A 22,975-nucleotide genomic window follows, 5' to 3' on the forward strand; every position below is an offset into this window, starting at 1 on the left:
ACTCAGCGGCACGTATCAAACTCCAGCCAAATTAAAATGGGACCGAGACCAACTGGTATTTATCAACATGTCTTGTTTGGCGTTTTTTAGGACACACATACACAAAAGTATACAATTCAATTGCTACAATTATTTCAGTGTGTTTTAGATTTTATTCAACATTTGGAACAGAGGAAATGATTAAAATACACACAAGTTTTTAATTTTTGTGGAACAAAATAGAGGAATGTAGTAGGATGGTGATGGAATGAAGACTCGAATGATGTAAAATCTGATTGGAGGTAGGTGATGTGTGTATTCCTCACAGACTGGTGGTGCAGTTAGGGTGTCCTGAAATTTACAAACAAGAACTGGTTCAGAGATTGTGGCTGCTTTCTGTCCACATGTGACATTTCTGTGTATTGAAGATACTGACCCGTGCTTGCTGAAGGACCGGTCTGGAGCGTCCCCGGTCGTCCGTGGGGCTGTGCAGCCCCTCTGTCCACCTGGTAGGCTGGAAGAAAGCTGACGGACCCTGGAGGCTTTTTTGGTGTGTGTACTTGTGTGATCCTTGAGCCAAATGTCATACAACCTCTGAGGAAGGATGGGTGGAATTATTTAAGGACCAACATGACTCTGTACAGACAAGACTGAGCCACCAGACTTGCTGAATCTGGAAATTTTAAAATGAATTCACTGTTTTCTTCCTCCTGTCAGTGCTGTGACTGATTTCAAAAATCTTTTTCTAAATTAATGTAAAGACAATTCAAACAGGCTGAATACAAGCTCATTTGATTCTAAAAACTATAGGTTATAAAGCAGAAAAATGTGAAATGGAAGGTGAATTTCTTGAGGTGTTGAAAGGATATTAGCAGTGACAGGCAGGTAAAGGATGTCCGTCTCCGTGTGGATGATGATATCCTGGGAGATGTACTTCTTTGGCTCTACCTCTCCTGCTTGGACTGCACTCATGGCAAACAGCTGAACCTGCAGTTCAACATGCAAACCTGCGGCCACCTACACAGACATTCAGTAAGGGCTGAGATGGTAACTTTTCCCAACCGAGTTCAAACATGTATGGTTAGAAATATCACATACACAAACATGTATGAATCTGACACGTTAACTAATAAGAAAAGGGCTCATTCAAATATTCACATAAACATTTAATCATAACATCCTGCTGGAAACTCACAGGCCCAGGATTGTAGATGACTCGGAGGCCTGTAGCAGGAGGGGGCTGTTTCACATGGAACCTTGCAGAGAGACAGATCGAAACAAACCACAAATAGTTACAGGTCAAAGTTTTCCCTTTGGACTTGAAGGTGACCCACAAATCGCCTGCACCTATCCAAAGCACTCATTCTCACTCATCTGACACACTAAAGGCCATTTGAAACCAGTTCAAAGGCTGATATTTCCAGATTACAAGCCTACATTTGCCCTTGCATCCATAATCAGGTGTTTTACCTGCAGGTGTCGACACCCACATTCTTCATTCTCACAGTAATGGTCGAGGAGGTGCCCTCCTGCAGCGTGCCAAAGTCAACGCTGGCTGGGAGGAGCTGGAATCCCCTCACTATGGCATTTGGACCGGTCAGGGAAATAGTTCGACACTTCCTTCTCACCGGCTCTTCCACTGACAGGAACTGGAATAGGGGACACATGCAGAGTGGTGTGTGAATACACGTGTGAATGGTAACCTATATTTCTTTTAAATTGCATGATTATAGGCTGTCAGAGGGAAATGGGTCACATCACTGATCATGTGCTGCACAGCAGAAACAGATTTTTTGTTCTACAGTGACATATTGCCACCTCTATGTCTCTTTGAGGATCATTTTCCTTTTTATTGACACTTTTAGCGCATATAGTAGATTAAAAGAGCCTGTTGGAGTAGGAAGTTATTTCTATGGTAACAGTAATACTGATTGGTATATTACATATATATATATATAATCCTTTGATTGCTAAAGTATTTAAGACATTTTAAACAAAATAGAAATGTAAATATAAATGAGACTTACAACATTAATATAGTAGCAAACAACTATTTGCTATGTAAAGATATAGTGGATTTTTTATTTTGCGAATCAACTGGTTAGTAAGGATGTATTGTCGTGTATTATGTATGTATTGTGATATATGCACATATGATGATTTTATGTGATTCTTAGAACAGTGGAAAGACAAATGGTTTTGGTGAGTTTTATTTTGTTGCTGTCTGTTTTAAATGAAGTTATCATTTTACAATGACATACAAGGTCAAATTACTGCATTTGTCTATGGAATCTGGTGGCGAGTGATAGCGATATTAGAGCTGTATCTGGTTAAACAAAAGGTTTATCTTTGTAGGCATCCTTCCATAATGCTGTCAGACACTTAGAATAACAATCTTAGCCAGTCAGTGGCAACAGCAAGTGCTTTTAATGGACGCATTTTGATGGGCAAATTTGTCCCCAAGGATTAGCATTATATAACATTACGTAGCAGCCACTGCAGCCTGAAACCAGCGCTGGCCATTGTTGGAAAGACTAAGAAAAAACGTTTTGGTGAGTTTTATTTAGTTTCAGTCCAGTTTGAAGTGTGTTTTACAATTATTTAAAAAATATTTTTTTTCAATGCAGGTGGCTGGTAGTGCCCATTGTTTGGTCTCAGGATACTGGTGCTGTAGTGCGACAATTAATTTCATAGATAACCTTTAAGAAATTAGAATTAATCTAATCCATTACATTTACTCAAACACAGGTGTTTTGTTGACATGAATAACATTTTCATATTCTAGTTTTTGTCAGATGCAATAATATGCTGCAGAATAACTGTTGTTATGTGAATGTTTGGGTACCTGCTGATTTGGTATGCTGCAGGGCTTAGAGCTGAGGATAGAGGCTGGTAGTCTGACTTTAGTCTTCCTGGCCTTTCCAGTCACATCCACCTGGACTGACTTACACTGCCCAGATGAACCCTTCAGACTGCTTTCACCTAGCATGGACACATACGCACATAGATCATCCATCCATTCATGCAATTTAAAGTGCTCAATCCACCTTCAGACTAAGCCTTCAAAATGTCCCTACAATATTCATACAATTTATTGTTTTATTATACCTTCTCCTCATCTGAAACTAGGGGTTTGAGGTTAACTCTGCCCTGCACTAACACTTGACACATTACTGGTGAGGTCAAAACAACAGAAAAGGTGGGGAACAAACCAGCAGTCTGAGGCGTGGGGTTGGTGGCTCTTTTTCCAAGCTTCCTGTCACTTCCTGCTGCATGACTAAGAGCAAAACAGCAGGAGGGGTCAAGCCGTGTTGCAACAGCAAAGTAAACATAATTTACACAAGCAATTTGTGAAATAAAAATCAAGTTATAGATGTTTTGTGATTCACTACAACCGAGTTAAAATTAAACACAGGAAAAAAACTGCTCATAACATCAACTTCATTACCTCGCAGACTGAGAGGGTGTTGGGTTAAAGGGTCGTGGAGCTGCAAAACACAAACAAGGTACGTGTTCAGTAATGATTTTTATGCACTTTTACAGTTCCTTTAAAAAAATGTTTTCCAGTTCAATTAAGCCTCAGTTTCTCTGTACAGATTCCCAACAGGACAACCTTTAAAATGAGTTTCATCTCAGTAGCTTGTAGTAAACACTGGCAGTATAATAACTTACTGTTCTCTTGTGGGGCATCTTTCATGAAGGCCTCAGCACTGTCTGACTTAGGGATCGGAGGGAGATCCATGGAGAGACTCATCATGTCTGGTGTTTGGTGCTGCAGCAGGTTCTGGTTTGTTTTTGGTGAATAATAATGTGTGTTTATATCTAAGGGTTTTATCATAATAATGATGACTCAAAAACATATTTAAATATATTATATGTTCAAGTACTGAAAACATACAGTACCTGGTATAATGGAATATTTTCTGGGTGGAAAAATGGAACAATGTTCTTCTTCCTCAAAGCCTCTCTGTAAGCCTGCTCCTCATACATCTCTTGCCTAAGGTAGACATGCATGAAGAGAAAATTATTGATGAGTTGATGGCTACTAGTGCAAATACAAGGAATATGTTTTGTCCAATATCTATTCTGCACCCTCTTTTTAGTCTTATGTTGCTGTAGATGCTGTAGTTTTGTCCCAAATAATTCCCTTTAAAGGAGGAATCACAGCAGCGGCCATACAGACAATAATGAGCTAAAATCATTTCCATAATTAACTAATTACACACATATCTTATTTACCTGTGCTGTGCAAGTCTTTCAGTCCATTTTGACTCCTTTCCATTAGCAAAACTGGATAGGAGAGTTGATTTAAGAGGATATTAATGCAGTTTCAAACTTTTTTAAATTTTCTAATTTAAATACAGGGAACTGTCACTGTAGATCGCATTACAGCATACATTCATGCCATTTTAATCTTTCCAACCTGTCAGTAGTTACTGTGGCTGTGTCTTCTGAAAAATCTGACTGTTCACTTGGGGCTCCAACTCCTTGGCTGTACAGATTGACTATGTCCACTGTGGACACACACAGAGGGAATAAAAAGAAGTGTACATTTGTTATGACCCCTTAACAGCAAACAAAAAAAACTATCACATGCAGTACTTAACTCGAGCTACTAAATATTCAACTTGAAATCTCTGTCATCTCCACTTCAGTTTTCCAAAATTTAAGTTGATTGAGTATATATAGTTTTCCAACAATATCCTGTCAATAGTCTATCCCCTCCTTGAATGCTGGTTTTGCTGATTAGTTTTAAGAAAAAGAATCAACTTAATCATGTAAAATGATACACAGTACAACGTATATTGAAACTACGGTATACCTCTGCATGTAACCTATTCTAAGTACTAGGAGCAGTGCACAGCTAGCACAGCGCCCAGGGACCAACTCCAGATCTGAGCCAGTGCCTTTGGTCAAGGGCACTGACTGGAGAGTTAACTAACATACATGTTTTGATGGTGGGGGAAACCGGAGTCCCTGGAGAAAACCCACGCAGTCAAAGAAGAGGAAAGGCCCTGCCCCAGCTGGGAACCCAGGAACCCTTGCTGTGAGGCAACAGTGCTAACCACTAAGCCGTCATGCTGCTTCACTCACTATAGGCAAAAAGTGACTGGAAACAATCCCACTGACTAATTAAAATGAATTACAATGAAAGAGGTATGCTTAATTAATTGCTTAAGTCATTAGTGAATAATGGAAACCATAGTATTGCAAATGTAACTTCTATTTCACTAGACTGAACGCAATACATTGTTCAAACACAGCCCGCACACCTGAGGTCCTCTTGTCAAAGATGTGACCTGCATCGTCTTCTTCTGCAAAAGACTAGAAAATACATAATTAATAATTATTAATAAATACAATTATTAACAAATATATATTGTGTAACTTTATTCTATCAATATTATTGATTTGTAGAATTTTGTCTTGGGTATTCTTCTATTTATGCAGTGGGGAAAGATCCTGATGACACAGTACATGAATATACAGTACCGGTTGTGCATTATACTGTACGTGTGTGTGTATGTGTGTGTGCTGACCAGGACCAGGTTGAGCAGATCACTGGCATGAGCACTCTCCTCCTCCGTGCGAGGGTTTTTAACTCTCATCTCCTCTGATCGCTGCTCCCTCTCCATCAAATTCTCAATGTATTCCTGCAGTCAAAGCCACATTTCAAAATCTGTCACCATCCTGCAAAGAGAACATTTGTCTCCTACAGTTTTCAGGAAGCCTGACATTTTCTACAGTTAGTGATGTTCCGCTGAAGCAGACTACTCCAGACAGCATCGACCTTTCAAAGCAGAAGTATTGCAGCAAGGTGTTTTTAATGCCTGGCTTCTCCATGCCCAAAATCATGTGATAACCCCAAATGAGGCTTTGTTACGGCACAATAATGAAAGCAGTAAAACCACTCATATTTCAGCGGTTAGTTGTGGCCTCAGATTCACGCCGAATTTACGCGAATGCAGGGGAGTGACCATTGCCTGCAAATGCACATGATCTGTCTTTGCTATTGGTTGAGGCTGCGACATTGCAGGTTGAACTCCTCGCGAAGAAAGGATGCAAATTTGCTAATGTCTGACCGCAGCTTAATCCGTTTATACAAATTCAATACCAAAGGTTTGGCCAGCAGATGTCACAATTTTTTGGCTGAATCAAATGTTTCGAAACAGTGAACCATTTTCAACACATTTACTTAACAGTGACTCAGGGCTTCAGCTTCGTTTCTCCCATCACAAATTACAGTATATAATGGATAAGAGATAACAATCTTAGCAAAACTTTGACTATTAGACATGTCATATGACCACAGACATGGGCTTGTTTTACCTTCAGTCGTGTGTCTACACTATTTCTGAGTGCTGTGGTGAATGGTCGATGCTGGTACAGTTCCCTCATCTCGAGGACTTTAGGGCAGCTCCTGACAGGCTGATGCTGTGCTGCAAAGCCAGCAGACCTCTCTCTCAGAGTCAAACCTCGTCCCAAGTCAGTACCCAGTGGAGGACCTGGGCTCTTCTTCTGGAATACAGAGAGAGACAGAGGGAGGACAAATGTCAGTGTCTGGATCTGAGTGTGTTGTCTGCCTGTGTGTGCATGAACAATATGTGTTACCTGTACCTCTGTTCTAGGGAAGTCATGCCAGCTGCGGTTTCTAAGGTTGGGAGGGGTGATGTCAGGGTTCTGTTTCCCTAGCAACCACTGGGACCACGCACTCTGGTGGCTGGGCTTTAGGATGGTAATGCCAAACTCATCTGAAACAAACACAAACTTCATGTTATTTACTAGAAATTGAGAGGTCTTCCCTTACCTTTATTCCTCTTTAGACAGATAATAGAATGAGAAAAGTGCACTCAACTCAAGAGTCATTAACAACATAACGGAAAGAAATTATGCTTTTAACTCCAACTTTGCTCGAATAATAAAACTGGTTTAATCAACCTCTGAAATTCTATTTTATGAGCATAGATTTTTATTGATTTTAAAGATATTCAACAGTGCACCTTGTGTGTCTGGCAATGGTTCCTTCAGCAGTGCTATGGTAGGGTCAGAGTACGCCTGGTAGAGCACTTCCTCTACGGTTTGAGAACTCAGTAATTCAGTACCAGAGCCATCCTCATGCACCAGAAACAGCCTGGAACACAAGCAGTACAGTACAATAGTGATGACTACATCATAGTGGTCATTTTTCCATAACTAATTATCTGTAAATGTGTTGTAAGGTGCAGTACATGTGTATACAGGCCCACCTGGGACAATGTTCTCTGTGTTTTACATTAATCCTGGCCATTTCTCTGTCCTCCTCCTCCGGCTGCTCCTCATCCTGCTTCAGTGTGCTTGGAGCAGGGCTGAAGTTCAACACTGACAACTGTCCATCCGCCATCACCTGCAACACACACACACACACACACACACACAGGTCAGATAATCAACTTAGAGAGGCAAATCAACTTGTGTGGAAGATTAAGATTTTTGGAATGTTTTATTAAGATTTTTTTTCAAATGTACATAACAGGCGGTTTCAATATCTCCCTGTGCCCTTGACTTTGTTGTTTAATTCTGAAAATAGAAATTCAGCCTAATAAGACATTCACCTTGTAACAGAACAGGGATTATATGAGGATCAGCTGTTATAATGGAGGTAGTGAAGCAAAAGGAGAAGCCCCAGAAATCCAATTTGCTGAAATGAGTGCAGTCTTAAGGTCAGATTCAAGATGAATTCAAATATATTATCAGTCTGTTCAGTCTAGTTTAGTAAGTCTGTTGCTTTGGAAACTCCAATACTGCTATGAAAGAGATGTTTCTTTGACACAAACGCTTTGGGACACTTGCATGACGACACTAACCCATCTTCATATATCCCTGTAACTGACCTGGAAGTGGTTCCCATCAGGGTCTGTAGTATCACAGGCCACTTCGTCTGTGTGACTCATGGTGTAGCTTCCTGGTTGGTTTGTGGGAGTGCCACCCTTTGGACTGGGGGTTACAAGTGGGTCAGACGAGTATACACACTTTCCGTCACTTTGGATCTGCAGGAGCCCCACACTGGATGGGAACACCTTGGATGCACAAGCATACACACAAACAAACAAACATGTAGATAAATGTGTATATATCTATGATTCGGTGTACAAAAGTCTAAATTTGGTGCCATCTGCCGGTCATATCAAGACTGGCACTGTGGTAACAAAAACGTATTCCCGAATTGTTTGAAAGCTCCTATATTCACATAATAACTTGAAACATAAATGTGTTATTTGCTGTAAACCACCCACCTGATAGGCGCCTTGGTTGTTTCCAGTGATGACAGTTCCATCGGCTAAAAAGATGTGAGCCGTGTGTCGGTCTGGGTACATCACCACTGTGGCGCAGCCCGCCTTCTCCACCAATACCACCCGCTCTTTGGTAGACACACTCCCCTTATCGCTCTCACATGCACTGCTCTTACCATTGTCAGCCACGGTATCTTCTGCAAGCACGCTCTCTTCAACATTTTTATACACACTACTTCCTCTTTCATGCTCACACTCACTCAGCATTATACATGTGTGTCCAGCACCCTCATTGTCACACAGTTTCCCTGCACTGTCCCTGCTTATCTCTTCTCCATTGTCAAATGTAGCCTGGATGTGCACATTCTCATCAAAGCTGTCCACGCAGCGTGTGACACACACGCACTCCGTGCAGCCGCATGCACATTCAGAAGTTGATTTGAGGGTCACACTAACAGGGTGCTCCCCTGGAAAGTTAACAGACACAAGGATTTAGGTCAGTAAAAAATATCAACATAATTTAAAGATTACGTGCATGTTTTTGTGTGTTTACGTCTACATCAGTACATAGGAAGATCTGTGTTTACTACAGTATGTATGGACTGTATACTGGTCACCTGTGTGCAGCAGTATGTTCTGTGGTGTGTCTGGTTGTCTGTCTTGGTAGAGACTGGTGATCCTGGTTCCGTCTGCATGTTCGACACTTAGAGATCCGTCTGGATTCTGGACAGAAACCACCAGATCCTCCCGGCTCAGCATCACCTGAGACAACCACAAATACCACGCTAATGAGGTTACAACCAGCAATAAATATTGCCATTTTTCATTAAATTAATTATGAAACATGAAAACACTGACACTACAATGAAGAGAACTGGTAACCTGTGTATCATTAGGAGTAATACTGCACTCTTACCTCATTGGTGATGGGGTCTGTAGCCTTAAAGGCGAGAAGAGGCGTGGTGGGTATGTGCCTGTGTGTGGTCCCCACAGTGTAGATGCGAGCTCCAGATGGAGTCGTAGTTAACCAATACCCTCTTTGAGCATCAGCCTCCTTCTCTGAGCTGTGCTCTGTATATACACAAACAAAACATACAAAGACAGTATGACACTGTGTGTCATTCAAAGTGATTACTTCCCTCCCAGCTGAGGGCCAGTCATGTTCATTAGAAGATGGAAGAAACACTGTTTTGCACACAGTGGTGCTGCGCTCTAACCTTTCTGCTTGTCCTCAGTTTCTTGAGAGGTGTTTTCCTCCTCAACCTCAGAGTCAGGAACCCACACTGGACCAGAATCCTGGCTGAAACTGACTGAGCCGTCTGCAAACAGAACCTGCAATGCACATGTGATTTTTGAGTAAGACGTCTTGATGGTTCAGCTCTGCCTGTACAACAAATCTGTGGTACATTTGTTGGCATGCATGGCTCTATAAATGAATATGTATTCACAGTATGTTTACCTCTGTGGAGCCGTCTCTCATGCATCTGATCACCGCTCCCTGGCTGGTGACAATGCGGGACAGTTCTTTGGAGAGGGAGGGGTCCTGAACTTGCCCTACAACTGCCCTGCCATGAAGAGGAAAGCCCTGTTTCACCAACATGCCCTGCTCTTCTGAAGACACTCCTGGACACACAAATTATGCAATAAATATTTGATGAATATATGTACAGAGTCATAAATTGGAATTTAATAGTTATGGAAAATATGCTCAAATTTTATATAGGGCACATCAAACATTGTGACACAAGGATCCTCTTCTGCCAGCGTGTGAGGAGGTAAATTTGAGAGCGGAAGATAAACAGATGAGTGTCTAAGGGGTGACGTGACAGTTTATTTTGTGTATTGTGTGTTAGTTGTATTGCTCTGCTGATGAATTCTCTGATGTATCACAGTCATTCCAAGGATGCAATTTAGTGACGGAAGCTTCTGTAAAATTACACTTCTGAGGATACACGCACATGCACACGCACACACACGCACATCTGTGTATGAGTGTGTATTTACATTCCCAAGAAAGGACATCACTGACCTTGTATTTCTTGCAGAAATTGCAGAAGTAGGCCATTAGGAACAGACAGGTTGAGGCTGTTGAATGGACTTGATGGCAATGCTGGCTGGCCATCACACACCTTAGACTACACACAATCGTACACAATAATGAACAAGTACATAGCAATACACTAATAACTAACTGAACATACTACCAGGAGTATTTAACTGGTTATGAAACAGTTTCAATTTAATACAGATGCCTCCGTATGACCTACATAAACAAACAAGACCATCAGTTAATTCTATGTATTTATTCTTATTCCTCAATGAATCAGATAAAATGAGGCAGTAGAAACACTATGGCTTTTGTCAACAGGGACGACCAGAATCACCACAAAATTAAAATTAATTAGTTCCTTATAGATGCTTTAACATCACAATAAGTAGCCTAAGCTCAAAACTATAGAGACTATATTTTACAATACTTTGAGAGCAATTTAAAAAAATACTTTTATTGAAATGTTCATCCTTCAAGCATCCTTTTTTATGTACATATGTATTATTTTGTGCCTCTAGGTGCGTATGTGGAACCTGGGACTCTGGAGGTCTGGTGTGGTTGGATGGGCTGTGTGTCTTAGAGGGAACTGAATCCAGGTCTGTCCCCTTGGAGCGGTGGGTGGAGGACGAGAGAGAGACAGGGACAAAGGTGGAGGTTTCTGGGGCCCCTTCCTCTGTTTCCTGGGGACTCACTAGAACATCACCAAACAAGAACCCAGTTAATACTGCCCGCACTGTGAAGAAATTTGAATCTTGTCTGAAGGGCAAACATATTCGTAAGACTTTTTGGAGGACTGAGATTATGGACGAGTCTATAAGCATATTCGGTCTGTTTTCAGAAAAGACTGAAATATTTAAATACAAATTAAAACTTAACAAAGGATGAAAATTATATGTGTTTCAAGTGTAACACCTATGTATTCTCCTGTAGGACCATAGAAACTGTATGAGAGGTGAATTCCATTGTCTAACACCGCTGAGAAGGAGCCCTGCTTCACTCTTTTCATCGCCACAGGCTCTGACACTGAAACAGAGAAAGACAAACAGACACAGAAACACTCATCTTCAGAAACAGGTCATCTTGGTTTGTTCAAGAGTATTATCCCCTAAATTACCTTCCAATTTTGCAGGGATGGATAAAAGGATAAATCCTACATTTACATAACAGGCACTCTGTATTCTGCATAATGTGTGTAGTATGACCTTTAAAATCTTCTTTTGTGCCATTTATTTCTTTGTCTTCGGAATGAGGGGCAGGTTCTGTTGGATCAACAACAGTTTGGTTGATGTGTGTGTAGAAATGATGCCCATCCTTTCTCACAGACACTTTCATCAGGCTGGAACCTTGAATGAAAACAGCAAAATTGTATGGTTGCATGTGGAAAATCACTCACTTACAATGACCGACTTTCCGAATTACGTAGCACAGCAAATAAATGTTATAAATGTTACGTTGTATTTCTTCACGAGGAGAATGCTTTTTAGAGTTTTGTCGTGATCTTAGGGCATGTAGGCAATCTGTGTGCTTGATTTTGTGTGGATGTAAGCACCTTTGTTGTGCCTCAGAAGCACACGCAGATGTGGATTATTTTCCACAACCTTATATTTGTCTCAGTACCTTCAACAAAGCTGACATTCTCCACAGTGATGTGTCCTCCATCTGAAGGGAAAAGGTACTGGAGACAACCTGACACATGGATCAACTTTCCATCCATGCTGTAGCCTGTGAAACCCTACACATCACACAGTGATTACAGTGATTGCACTTGTATTACAAGTATTATCTATAAGCAGACAGAAATAATTTAGTAAGTAGTAGGTTCAGTACTAATAGTTTGGCTGTTTGTTTTTTAAAACATAAATTCAGTTAGCTACTAGTTTTGTGTGTGTGCCCTCACATTGTATGGTTCTTCTGCTGGAGGCAGTTCTTTGTTTTGCTCCACAGGGGGTGCTGTGGTACTAATGGACTCTGTGGGAGTCTTGGCTGAGCTTCCTGCTGTGTCTGCTCTGCTCTTCTTGCTACTTTTCTTGTTGTCCTTCGAGTTAGGCTCTTTCTGCTGCTTGCCTTTCGGAGTATTCTCCTTCTTTGAGTTCTTGGCCATCTCCTCCTCCTTGAGCTGCTCCTGCTCCAATTTCCAGGCCTGCAGAAGAAGAATAAAAATAAAAAAAAGTACATATTCTTTTTTGGATTCCTGTATTGATTCAATGGAATCTACAAAATGGCACTAATATTTAATAATAATAGATAATAATATCTGGTACTTTTTTCATTTTGTTGAGCTTTAAGATATTATCAATATTGCCCATTTCTGCAGTGAAAAACACTGTGGCGTCATTGTACTTTAACTGCCATAGATGTTATTATTATTATGTACTGTATGTTTTTGGAAATGGAAAGGATGATTACATTTTGCATCCATTTAGTGGTTTGCTCTAAAGTAAATCCTGATACTGACAATATGCATGTCAATCTACACAGCTGTGTGATCAAGTTAATTTCTGTTCAGTTTTCTATTAAGGGTTCAAAGAGTTACTGTAACTCTGCTGAGAAGCTACTGAGAAAGTGAATGTTCATGTGTTAGTTGGTACTGACTTTAAGGGAGTCTTTTCTGATGACTGGCTCCAGAGTGTCCTCCTCTTCTGCAGTATCTGTAGCCCTTTCATCTAGTCCAGGAACAAAGAACACATTGTCTTTGTATGGTGGTTAGTATCGTCTCATTGCCAGGGGTTTAGTTCGACAAGCTACAGTACCTTTTGGAGACTCAGCAGGCCTGAGATTTCTGAGTAGCATTGCCTCTCTCTTTAATTCCTCCTCTTTTGTCCAATCCGAAATCATATCTGCCACATTCTCCAGGTACTTCCTTAAAAAAAGATATGGGCTTTTAAGTCTGTGTAACACTCCACTCCATCTTACATAGAAAAATACATATTACTATTTATGTCCTGTAAGAGGAAAACACCAGACAATAAGAACTTGCACTCTGACCTAAACTTGACATCAGTGTGAAGGGCTACATCCCAGAACTCCTTGCACTGGCGATAAGGGCTCATTGGATTGTGACAGAAAATGTACAGGATGTTGTTATGACTTCCTCTGAAGGTGTCCAAGCAGCAATATTCTTCTGAGGCTAACTGGAGTACCTACACATAAGGAAAAACATCAAATTGAATTGTCCATAAGTTTCAGTCCATAAGATTTTCATGGTCTTTTATCAGTACTGCACGTTTAAAAGGTTGTTTCAAAAATGAACATGTTGCTGCAGTGTGTGTTCTATAATTGAGTCCTGCACTTCACATTAAATGCTAAGTTATCTTTGCACAGAAGCTATTAATGTGAAAAGCAGCAGGAGCTGAGTGAAGCAACAGCAGTATGTCTAATCTGATCACTGTGGTGGTGGTTTAGCATAAACTAGATTAGTTTCGATTAGGCTTTAACACAATTAACATATTCAACAACAGACAGCAGGTACAACTGTTACCTCATGCTGACACAGATATACCCCCAGAAAGACAAGATAAGACGGGTCACCTGTGGGAAGATGGAGGCACTGTGGTGTTCAGCATAGTGCCAGTCAAACAGAGATCTCAGCCTACAACTCTGAATGTCAGATAAATCCAGCTGGCAACACACTCCCTCACTGATCTGCTGGAGAAGAACAAGAGGCAACATTATTGGGAGGAAAAAACAAAACAAGGACAAAAGCTTGATATTCTTTTATCATAGCAGCGACAGTAATGAGAACATAGAAACAATACCTCTGTGTTATCAGGATCTTCGGTGAGAAACGTCGAACCTATAGTTGAAAGAAGTTATGAGGTATGGCACTGAAATATGTACAGTTGAGAGACGTTAAGGCAATAAATTCAGCTGTACCTTGTAATATGATGCATGTAAGCTAATGTCACAACATCACAGTTACTGAATTAACCATAGTAGTGACAGACCTTTAGTACGTAGGTTATTAAGCTGCTGTTTAGCGTAGGATAGTGGGTTGTCCCAGGGGATTATTGTGGATGTCCGTTGCTGTGCTGGTTCCAGTGTTCCCAGTTTTCCAGGAGCATTCACTAGCACACCCTTTTGGTCCAGCCTGGTCAGTGGCATACTCTCAAACACACTCTGATGAAATAAACGCTCCACTTCCAGCCATGACACAACATCTGTGGGATATCATAACATCAACAAAGCATAGTCTATTTGGATTAATACAGTCGAAGTTGCCAAACTCTGAGAAAGTGCTACAAGTACGACAGCCATGTATATACTGCACTAAAGTGGGTGCATCTGACAGGTAACTGTTTCTGACCGTCTGTGCAATAGTGTTGTAGCTGCTGTTTAATTGCCATCCAGCAGGAGTCATTGTGTCTCTGCTGAGCTACAGAGTGGATCAGCTCCCACACTGGAGACTGCCTCATCATGGACAACTCCACCTCTGCTGGATCAAAACCCTGAGCCGCCTGAGAGGGACACACATAAAACACACAGTATATGAACACATTTCTGGTCTAAAGATAAAAAAAGGAGTGGAGCCAAGATTACACAAACTATACAGCCTATTCATTGGCCTCATTTAAACTCCACAAGGACAATAAAAAAGAATCAATTATACACAGTTGCAATAAAAAAAATCGACTTGCTTTGATATCCCTCAAGCGCAGTGCCCTCTCATCATGGTGTCTGATAACCAGCGGGTGCTCAGACTTCTTCCATGTCTCCTCTGCTCCAAATGTCTCCAATAACTTCTAACACAGGACACAAATTGAATAAAACACAGACAAATGAGTGAATAGATGCATTCTGTGTAGAGTGTTTCTGAGAAAACCCTTAATGAGTTTTACAATTCCAATATAAAGGAGAAAAAATTCACATACATTATACCTGGCTTTGGAGACCAGAGACATGTAAAGGAAGGAAAATATAAAATCCCTGTGACTCCAGTGTTTCAGTCTATAAGCTGATAAGCTTTATGTTTTAATGTGTGTAGTATGCACCCACTGTTTGTGTGAATGGTAACTACAATCTACTGGGATTATAGCACCCTCTACTGGACATATATAGCATTTATTTATGGCTCAGCTATGCTCTACAGTAAATGTAAGTTTCAGTTTGTTATGGGTCTTATATACAGTCATTTCAAGTATTTTTGTTTAGTAACCCTAAAATGTAAACTAGTAAACTAACTAGTAAACAACTTGTTAAAATATAAAAACAGCAACAGGAAGAGCAGACTGATTCCCCCTTACATGCCTTCTCTCTGCTCAAGAAAGCGAGTATGTCAACCTTCCCCCGCCACGACACATCTACGCCCACCCTCCTCCACGTGTGCTGCAGCGACACCACTCAACATGACACTGGAGCTGCCGGGGATCGGCTATTGTGCTTCAAGCGCCTGTAACTGGCTCTGCCCACAGACATACAAGCCACTTAATTCCTCCCTGAGCTCCAGAGAACCCCCCCCCCTTCCTAAAAGAACAGGAAAAAAGGGTGTTGCATTGGCCGGGAATCGAACCCGGGCCTCCCGCGTGGCAGGCGAGAATTCTACCACTGAACCACCAATGCTGCGCATATGTCCAAATATGTCATCGACATTTTTGTAATTCCTGTGAATGGGGGATGAAGGTATTCGTGATCTGTTGTATGGCCACTATACCTTCTTGTCCTCTTCATTCTGGGCTGTAGCGAGCAAACTGTTTAACATGTGGCTTCTCTCCTCTTTTGTGTGTATCAGAGGCAGGAAGCTCTGGAGCATGAAGCTGATCAGCTCATGATCTAACCCAGGACCAGGTTTGTGCTCCTCAGCCACATGGGACGGGGTGGACAAAGCCTGCTCTGTTGAAATCACCACCTAAATACACAAATGCACATGAGAAAAAAGGAAGGCCATACTACGCAGGTTTACAAATCTTAAATGCAAATGTACAAATCCCTAAACACAGAGTGTAAAAAGTACAAATTTCTAGCGTGCTTCTTAATCCATCAGTGAGTCATTATTCTAGCTGCAAAAACACTTCTCTGCCGACTATCCAAACCTTCCAACTCTTGGTCTGGCCAAACACGCACACTCACAATACGCACACAGACCTGTTCCAGCATACAGTGCAAGATTAGCGGCACAGAGCAGGCTTCAGGGGGAACTAGGTCAAGCAGGTTGCTATAGTAACGCATGTCCACATCTGTAAAGAGAGAAGGCTGCTCCGTCTCTGTCCACAAAGAACAGAGGGTAGAGAGGAAAGAAGGTTGTCATGCTAGTGTGAGTTTTTAATTCGAAACATACACACACAAAGGAAATGTGAAGTAAACATGAGGGAGGACTATTAAAGAGAAAGGTTTCACCTTGGTTTGGAGGGTTTTCTTCACGCACTGACTTCTTCTTGGAGCGTGGAGTCATGGGGACAGGGGTCAGCACAACCTGGAACATAAAAAACACACCAAAAATACTGAATATTTGATAGACCAAACAATTAGTCTGCACTGTTAAAGTTACAATGAACAATACCAGGCAGGCTCTGAACACTTTCATGGTTCCCTGATATCACTTCACACAAATGCTGACAACACTGTCTAAAGAAAATGAAGTTAAAAGGATTATAGTATCAATGTTACTACCTATGTTACTGTATAGGGCACTGAGCCAGAAAACAGGGGCTTGACTCAGACTGTGCCTGTGCAGCAGAGTGGCGCAGCGGAAGCGNNGGATCGAAACCATCCTCTGCTATCACAGTGCTTTTACAAGGAGACTGAATGTCTTTGAGTTTTGGACTACTGCTTTGACAAAGACAAACATTTGAAGCAGTGGGAAACTTTATGATGCTTTATGAACAAAACAATAAGTCGATTTATTGAGAAAATAACCAGCAGATTAATCAATATGAAATATCCACAGTGGGGAGATTTGCAGTGTCACGGCAGCAAAGGGGATAGCAAAAGGCATCAGTAAAAAAGCAAGATATAATAAATATAATAAACAAGTAAACAAACTCAACGGGTGAATTCACATTATTGCACAGGGAAATATTGATATTGTCTGTGTGATCTACTGGGAGTAGCATTGATTGTAAGGTCTGACAGCAGCAGGAAGGAAGGACTGCATTAGCTCTCCACCACACAGCGTGGGTGAAAACTAATCGTCAGATGCAGCCATACTGTGCAGTTATAGCATGCATGTGTATGTATATTCACCTCTGAAGACTGTGGGTCCGACCCAACAGCAGTGGGTACATTGATGAGTCTGATGTTGTCCAGGTAGTGCTGATGTTGCCTGCGCCAGTGCAGACAGTCATAGATGAGATTGGCCACACCATCAAATATATGGATTCCCATCTCCACCTGGACACACAACATTAAGACTCAAACTCAACTCACGGGCAATGTGAAACTGAATTAGTAGCTAAAAAAAAAAAAAGTTTCTACAATATTCTACACAAGATGATCAGCAATGAGGATAGGTCTATAAACACATATCTGTCAGGTCCAACCTACCTCAGCCTCAGGCTCCTGTGGGTGGAAGGGAGGCGAGAGATCTGGGACAGTGTAGCTGAGTTGAACCACATCATGGAGGTTGGACTGCATCGGCCCGTTGTCCAAAACTCCTCTAAGCCCTGACCAGAATACATCCAACTTCTTGGCCTGCACAGCCAGCTCTACACTGCCATCCTCTGCTTCTGGCACGCACAGAGGAAATGATGATGTATACAATGTATGTATGAGTTTAAATCCTGTTTAAATACTGAAGGCCCTTTACCTGCATCACAAACTGGAGACACTCTCTGACTCTGCTCACTGCCCTCACTGGTGTCAGATGTTTGTGTGTGCTCCGAACACAACTTGATGACATTGGCTACATGCACTCCAATGGCATCAAGAGCCCCGATCAGGTGGGGTTGGTAGAAGCCCAGCACCAGGATATAGAGTTGAGGGCCATCCTCTGGTTCATCATCTGTGCCCAAAAACACATAACACACGCAGCGAATTAACTTCTCTCTCTTTCTTTCTTGTACACAAGTAGATACACGCTACCATTAATGCACATTTTTTTTACCTAGAAACGTTGGTGGCTCAACATCCTCCCTGCGTTTGAGCTTGGTCTTCTCCTTGGCCATTGCCACAGGTGAGGGCGGACTCTTCCCCTTTTTGTCCTTGTTGGCAGCAGGAGGAGCCTTTGCCGTCTCCTCCTCAGCCTTAAACAGATGTGGACAAAAATTGCACAAAAACAAGTTTTTGGCCACTTATTCTTTAAAAGCAAAAATGGTCATGATTGTAACAAAACTGCAACTGGAACCAGTTCAACACTGTTACTAAATTAAAGTAATCAACACCGAATCACATATATGAAGAAACACTCACCTGCTCGTCCTCCCTCCTCTGCTGATCATTGGCTTTAATCTGAAGCAGCTGAAACTTCAGTATTTTTGCCATCAGGTCACAGGGAATCTCCTGTCCTGCATCCAGCAGCGCTTTAGCTGGCTCTGTAACCTGCAAGACACAAACACACACACACACATACAAAGAATAAAGCACAGGAACACACAGGGTTTCTTTCAGACAATCAGAAGACACTAGTACACTGACACACACTCATTCTCTCATCCTAAACACACCTCATAAAATGTGGGGATATCATCAGGTTTCTTTGCTTTAGGATTGCCCAGTTCATGGATCTGTAAGACAGACAGTATATCGTTTTCATTTGACACAGTCAGTGTTTGACACAAGGTATTAAGAGTTACACCACTGTCAAGCTCAAAACAACTTAAATACAGAGTAAACAATAACAAAAAAGAACTTGAAGTAAACTAATACCTTTGCAAGGGTGCCGTCCAGGGTCAACAAGGTGAAAAGCTTGCGTAATGGACGCTGTGCGGCCAAAGCCAAAGCCCCGATCAGTTCCTCATCCTCTGGACTTCTCCCAACCACAAAAGACACACAGGCCTGCCATGAATCCTGCAAAGGGCGTTGTAATACCAGGATTATACACACTAATACACGCACATCGACCAAGTCAACAACCACAGATTACACTGATTGAGAGAGGTTCACTTTTTTTTTTTTTTTTTTTTCCTTTACAGCTAATTGACAGGTGGATTTACGCGGACTTAACAAAAGCTTCAGGGACGCCGTACATCACATGACTTCTACTGATTGAGGAAAGTTGAACGTTACTCACAGTAACAGTGTTAAATTGTACAGAAAGATGTCACACCACAGTACAACCAGCACGTTTTACTGGTGCGTTAAGATCCCCTCAGCAACGACTACTACTTCCTGTTTGGATGTCTCCCTTCAAAATAAAAGCTGAACAGGCTCGCTGTTACAATTATTATTATTGTTATATTATTATTATTACATGTTTAATTACGGTGACAAGACACTGTTAGTATGTTTGGCGACACATTGTTCACCAGATTAACAAATGAAACGTTGTCTCAGAGAGGAACACACTACATTTCTTCTATCGTTACCTGAAAAAAAGAGTTACATTAAACACTGTAAATTAACTTAAGCTAGCTAATGGCAACCTGTAAAACTATCACGTGTAGTCAGTTGTTAAGAACTACAACATTTCCCGTTGTGTGATAGAAGAGAAATGTTTTAAACACACGAAATCATTTAAAGTGTTGAGTGAGATAACAAACCTCTTCAAACTGTGCTCTGGTGAGACCAGCCTCCCAGTTCTTGTTGACAACTGCGGCTCCAGCTGCACTGGGCTTTTTTTTAGCCGGCTTTGGTGGCATTTCCACTCAGTGACGACTATTCAGCGTACATTAAAACGAACATTAAGTATTCAAACCCGTTTTAAAGTTACCAGGGCTTAACTCAAATGAAACCGCAAGCGTCGCCTGGTGCTTGTGTTGCCCCTGGCAACCAACAGCAGGGTCACCGAAGTCAAATAAATGACTCTTCCTGTAAACTTTCAGAACAAAAGCATGAAGGAGCACACATTTCAGTTCCAATATGTTTGACTAAAGTAATCAAAATTAGAATAACAAAAAAGTAATCAGTCTGTAGTAAAAAGGTAAAAGTGTCCGTTTTTGGTACAGAATATACCTTATCAACCATAAAATAATGTCTGTTTAAATGGAAATCAATGTTTGTAGGATGTATTGTTGTAATTCCTTTTCTCCACTAGATGGCAGTGTTATCTCTTGGCTGTGAGACTGTGAAAACCTAAACCAAAGCATTAATCTCCAAATAACTGTAACAAACATTTCCCATAAATTGTAACTATCGTCTATCATTATAATAGTATATAGAGGAAGTAATCCATCATTTTTAACCATCTGGCAACCAAAAACGTATCAAAGATTCCAACATACATACACATACACATAAACTCCTCTTTAAAAATGTATTAAGAAGTTATAAGCATGAATTCTACTGCACTGAATGAAGCACTTGAGCCACAAAACTGAAACTGACATTATGAAGTACAGCTGGTTTGATTTTAGTGCCAGTATCAGTGAAAAAACGATTTAGAGCATCCTGAGAATCACTGGAACATTAGTGTCATTTCATCTGTCTAATGATTGATGAAACCATTGTTCCACCACATGAGCCAAGTAACAAGAGACGGGTTGAATTATAGCAACACCATTAAGAAGAGTGTCTGATATACTTTGATATCTACTGTATGAATCTTGATTAGAATCTAAATCTATTTTCAAACATCATAATATTGATAACTTTATTCATATAACACCTTTCATAATAATGTAGGAAATATGGCACAGGAGATTTAACCTTGACCACGGTTTATTTAAATAAACTGAGATTTTGAATGTTAATTAGGTGAATACTGATGTGAAATGAATATAGAGATACTGTATTAAATTAATGATAATGAAGAGTGAAGTGTGGAAGAGGTTGTGACCACTCCTACACACTCCTAGGCAACAATTAAATGAACAACAACAACATATGTTAATAATGACTATTTCCGTTCTTGTATTATAGGGTCTGCAATTACAATCCGGGTTTTGAAATAAAAAATTCAAAAGTGCTTTTTCAAGTAAATTTGCAAGTTGTTGTTTTTTTTAACAAATGATGTCTATTCTATTTGTGCCCTGTTTGCATTTAATATATTTCATATGATTTCAAATCTAACAAAAACTAAAAACGAGTTGTTCAGGGGAAGTTAAAGACTGTTTCATGGCTGCATTTTGATATTTTACTGGAAAAGTAAGAAAGAAAGAAAGAAAGAAAGAAAGAAAGAAAGAAAGAAAGAAAAACATGGTCAATGAAAAGCATTTCCTGTTTACTGTTTACTTTCTGAGTTTCTGTGCAACCCAGCTCAGGCTTCAAGAGAAATCATCAGAAAGATTGACACCAGAGATGCGCTTTTAACCATCCCTAAGGACCAAACTGGCTGTTTATTTTACGTTTTCCTGAGGAATTTGTCTTGGCACAGATAGAAGCCTATTTGGAAGCTGCACAGTGTCAGTGAGGTCTATCTGAGCAAGAAGAATTTTGCCATTAAAAATGAATGACTTAATAAAGTACAATAGACCTCTGTTAACAATGACTCACTGAACTGATGGAACAATGTTGCTTTATTCATCAGTGATTATTATAAAGAATTTCATGCACCACATCTCTGCACCAAAGTCATAGTTTAGCCCCTTTCAATCCCATTGGTGCAGTTTTATAATGCAAGCAGCCATTGTCATGAAGGTGACTTCACTTAGCCAACAACCAACGTCCACCAGCTCCCCATAAAAGGTCAAAAGTGAGACAACGCCCACTTGTCAGATGCCCCAGAAATCCATGGTTGAAGCCAACAGCGCATTAGTTATGGAGGAGTTGCCCCTCCAAACCTTCCAAAGGCAGCGTCCTTCAAAGGTCACACACCGGCCAGATAAATAGTATAGTGGCACTTAAATAACACTCCATCCACGCTGCTGTGAATAGCATAGCAACATCTCAAAATATCTGTATTTTTTTAGCAATACACCGCTGTCAGATATGTGCATCACAAGCAGTCGTAATATTTTATTTAAGAGCTTCATGCACTTGCTACTTAGTTACACAAAATAATGTGTGTCTTACTCAAGTAATATACATAGCCAATAAAATAAATAATAAAATAAGACACCAAGACACATCTTGGGAAGGCACTGCCTGTACTTTACACTGTGTTACACTCAGGACCTGGAGGTATCTATGACCACATGAAGCAATCAACTTTAAATCATGTGCGCACAAATGCTGTATTTAGATGATAGTGTGGTTCTTTCAAATATCAAGTTGATCAACAGTTCATAAAACCTCATGTGAAGTGATGAAATAATTGTTAAGGGCAAGAGCCTGGCTGGGACTATTTCTTTGTATTGCATTACATCATGTAGGTGTTTTTATTTTTCAGGTTATTAATGGTGACATGCTTGGAGAGTATGCTAGCAGAGTGAGAACATTTCATGTCAGACATTTGATAGTATGGACCAAGGCTCATATGACCTTCGAGAGACATATTTTTTCCTAGAAATCAAGTTTTTCTGTCCCCCAACTGTGTGCTAAGCACTGAGCGGTAAAACATTAATGATGTTTTTTATAAGACTAAGCAGACTAGAGTAATGCTGGCTGCCCTGTAAGGCCATATTTAGGTACAGATAGGTGCTTTAAGCTAAATGCTAACATACTCACAATGACAAATGCAAATGTTGGTATTTAGGCAGCAACTATATTT

The 22,975-nt window shown here is 40.7% G+C and overlaps 1 protein-coding gene and 1 non-coding gene across 5 annotated transcripts; both read right to left on the bottom strand.

The window, feature by feature from the left end:
* Window positions 1–149: 149 nt before the first annotated feature.
* spag17 (sperm associated antigen 17) lies at window positions 150–20,169 on the bottom strand. 4 transcript variants are annotated; one of them, XM_035675601.1, is made up of 49 exons: window positions 19,929–20,169; window positions 19,096–19,236; window positions 18,894–18,953; window positions 18,640–18,768; window positions 18,335–18,473; window positions 18,038–18,232; window positions 17,776–17,954; window positions 17,476–17,622; window positions 16,630–16,705; window positions 16,378–16,496; window positions 15,947–16,141; window positions 14,934–15,038; window positions 14,603–14,753; window positions 14,244–14,456; window positions 14,055–14,092; window positions 13,828–13,944; window positions 13,285–13,439; window positions 13,050–13,159; window positions 12,892–12,962; window positions 12,197–12,439; window positions 11,917–12,031; window positions 11,502–11,642; window positions 11,212–11,322; window positions 10,833–10,990; window positions 10,279–10,384; window positions 9,709–9,872; window positions 9,467–9,581; window positions 9,166–9,320; window positions 8,867–9,011; window positions 8,253–8,716; window positions 7,851–8,036; window positions 7,227–7,363; window positions 6,981–7,111; window positions 6,598–6,731; window positions 6,310–6,498; window positions 5,520–5,633; window positions 5,253–5,304; window positions 4,403–4,493; window positions 4,219–4,269; window positions 3,883–3,976; window positions 3,652–3,763; window positions 3,428–3,467; window positions 3,192–3,256; window positions 2,825–2,961; window positions 1,450–1,628; window positions 1,175–1,235; window positions 849–996; window positions 416–587; window positions 150–330 (listed from the first exon to the last, which is right to left on the bottom strand). In XM_035675601.1, the coding sequence occupies exons 1-49, from the start codon at window positions 20,025–20,027 to the stop codon at window positions 321–323; spliced, it is 6,459 nt and encodes a 2,152-aa protein (XP_035531494.1). In that variant the 5' UTR covers window positions 20,028–20,169; the 3' UTR covers window positions 150–320. The 4 variants fall into 4 exon arrangements, with proteins under 4 accessions (XP_035531494.1, XP_035531495.1, XP_035531493.1 ...); XM_035675602.1 differs by having other exon boundaries at window positions 13,828–13,941; window positions 17,776–17,957; XM_035675600.1 differs by having other exon boundaries at window positions 17,776–17,957.
* trnag-gcc lies at window positions 15,785–15,855 on the bottom strand. The gene has a single exon. It is a non-coding gene; the product is annotated as a tRNA-Gly (tRNA).
* Window positions 20,170–22,975: the final 2,806 nt, after the last annotated feature.

The sequence above is a fragment of the Morone saxatilis genome, unplaced genomic scaffold (assembly GCF_004916995.1).
Source record: "Morone saxatilis isolate NCDOM2014 unplaced genomic scaffold, NCSU_SB_2.0 Contig4, whole genome shotgun sequence".
Taxonomy (NCBI): domain Eukaryota; kingdom Metazoa; phylum Chordata; class Actinopteri; family Moronidae; genus Morone; species Morone saxatilis.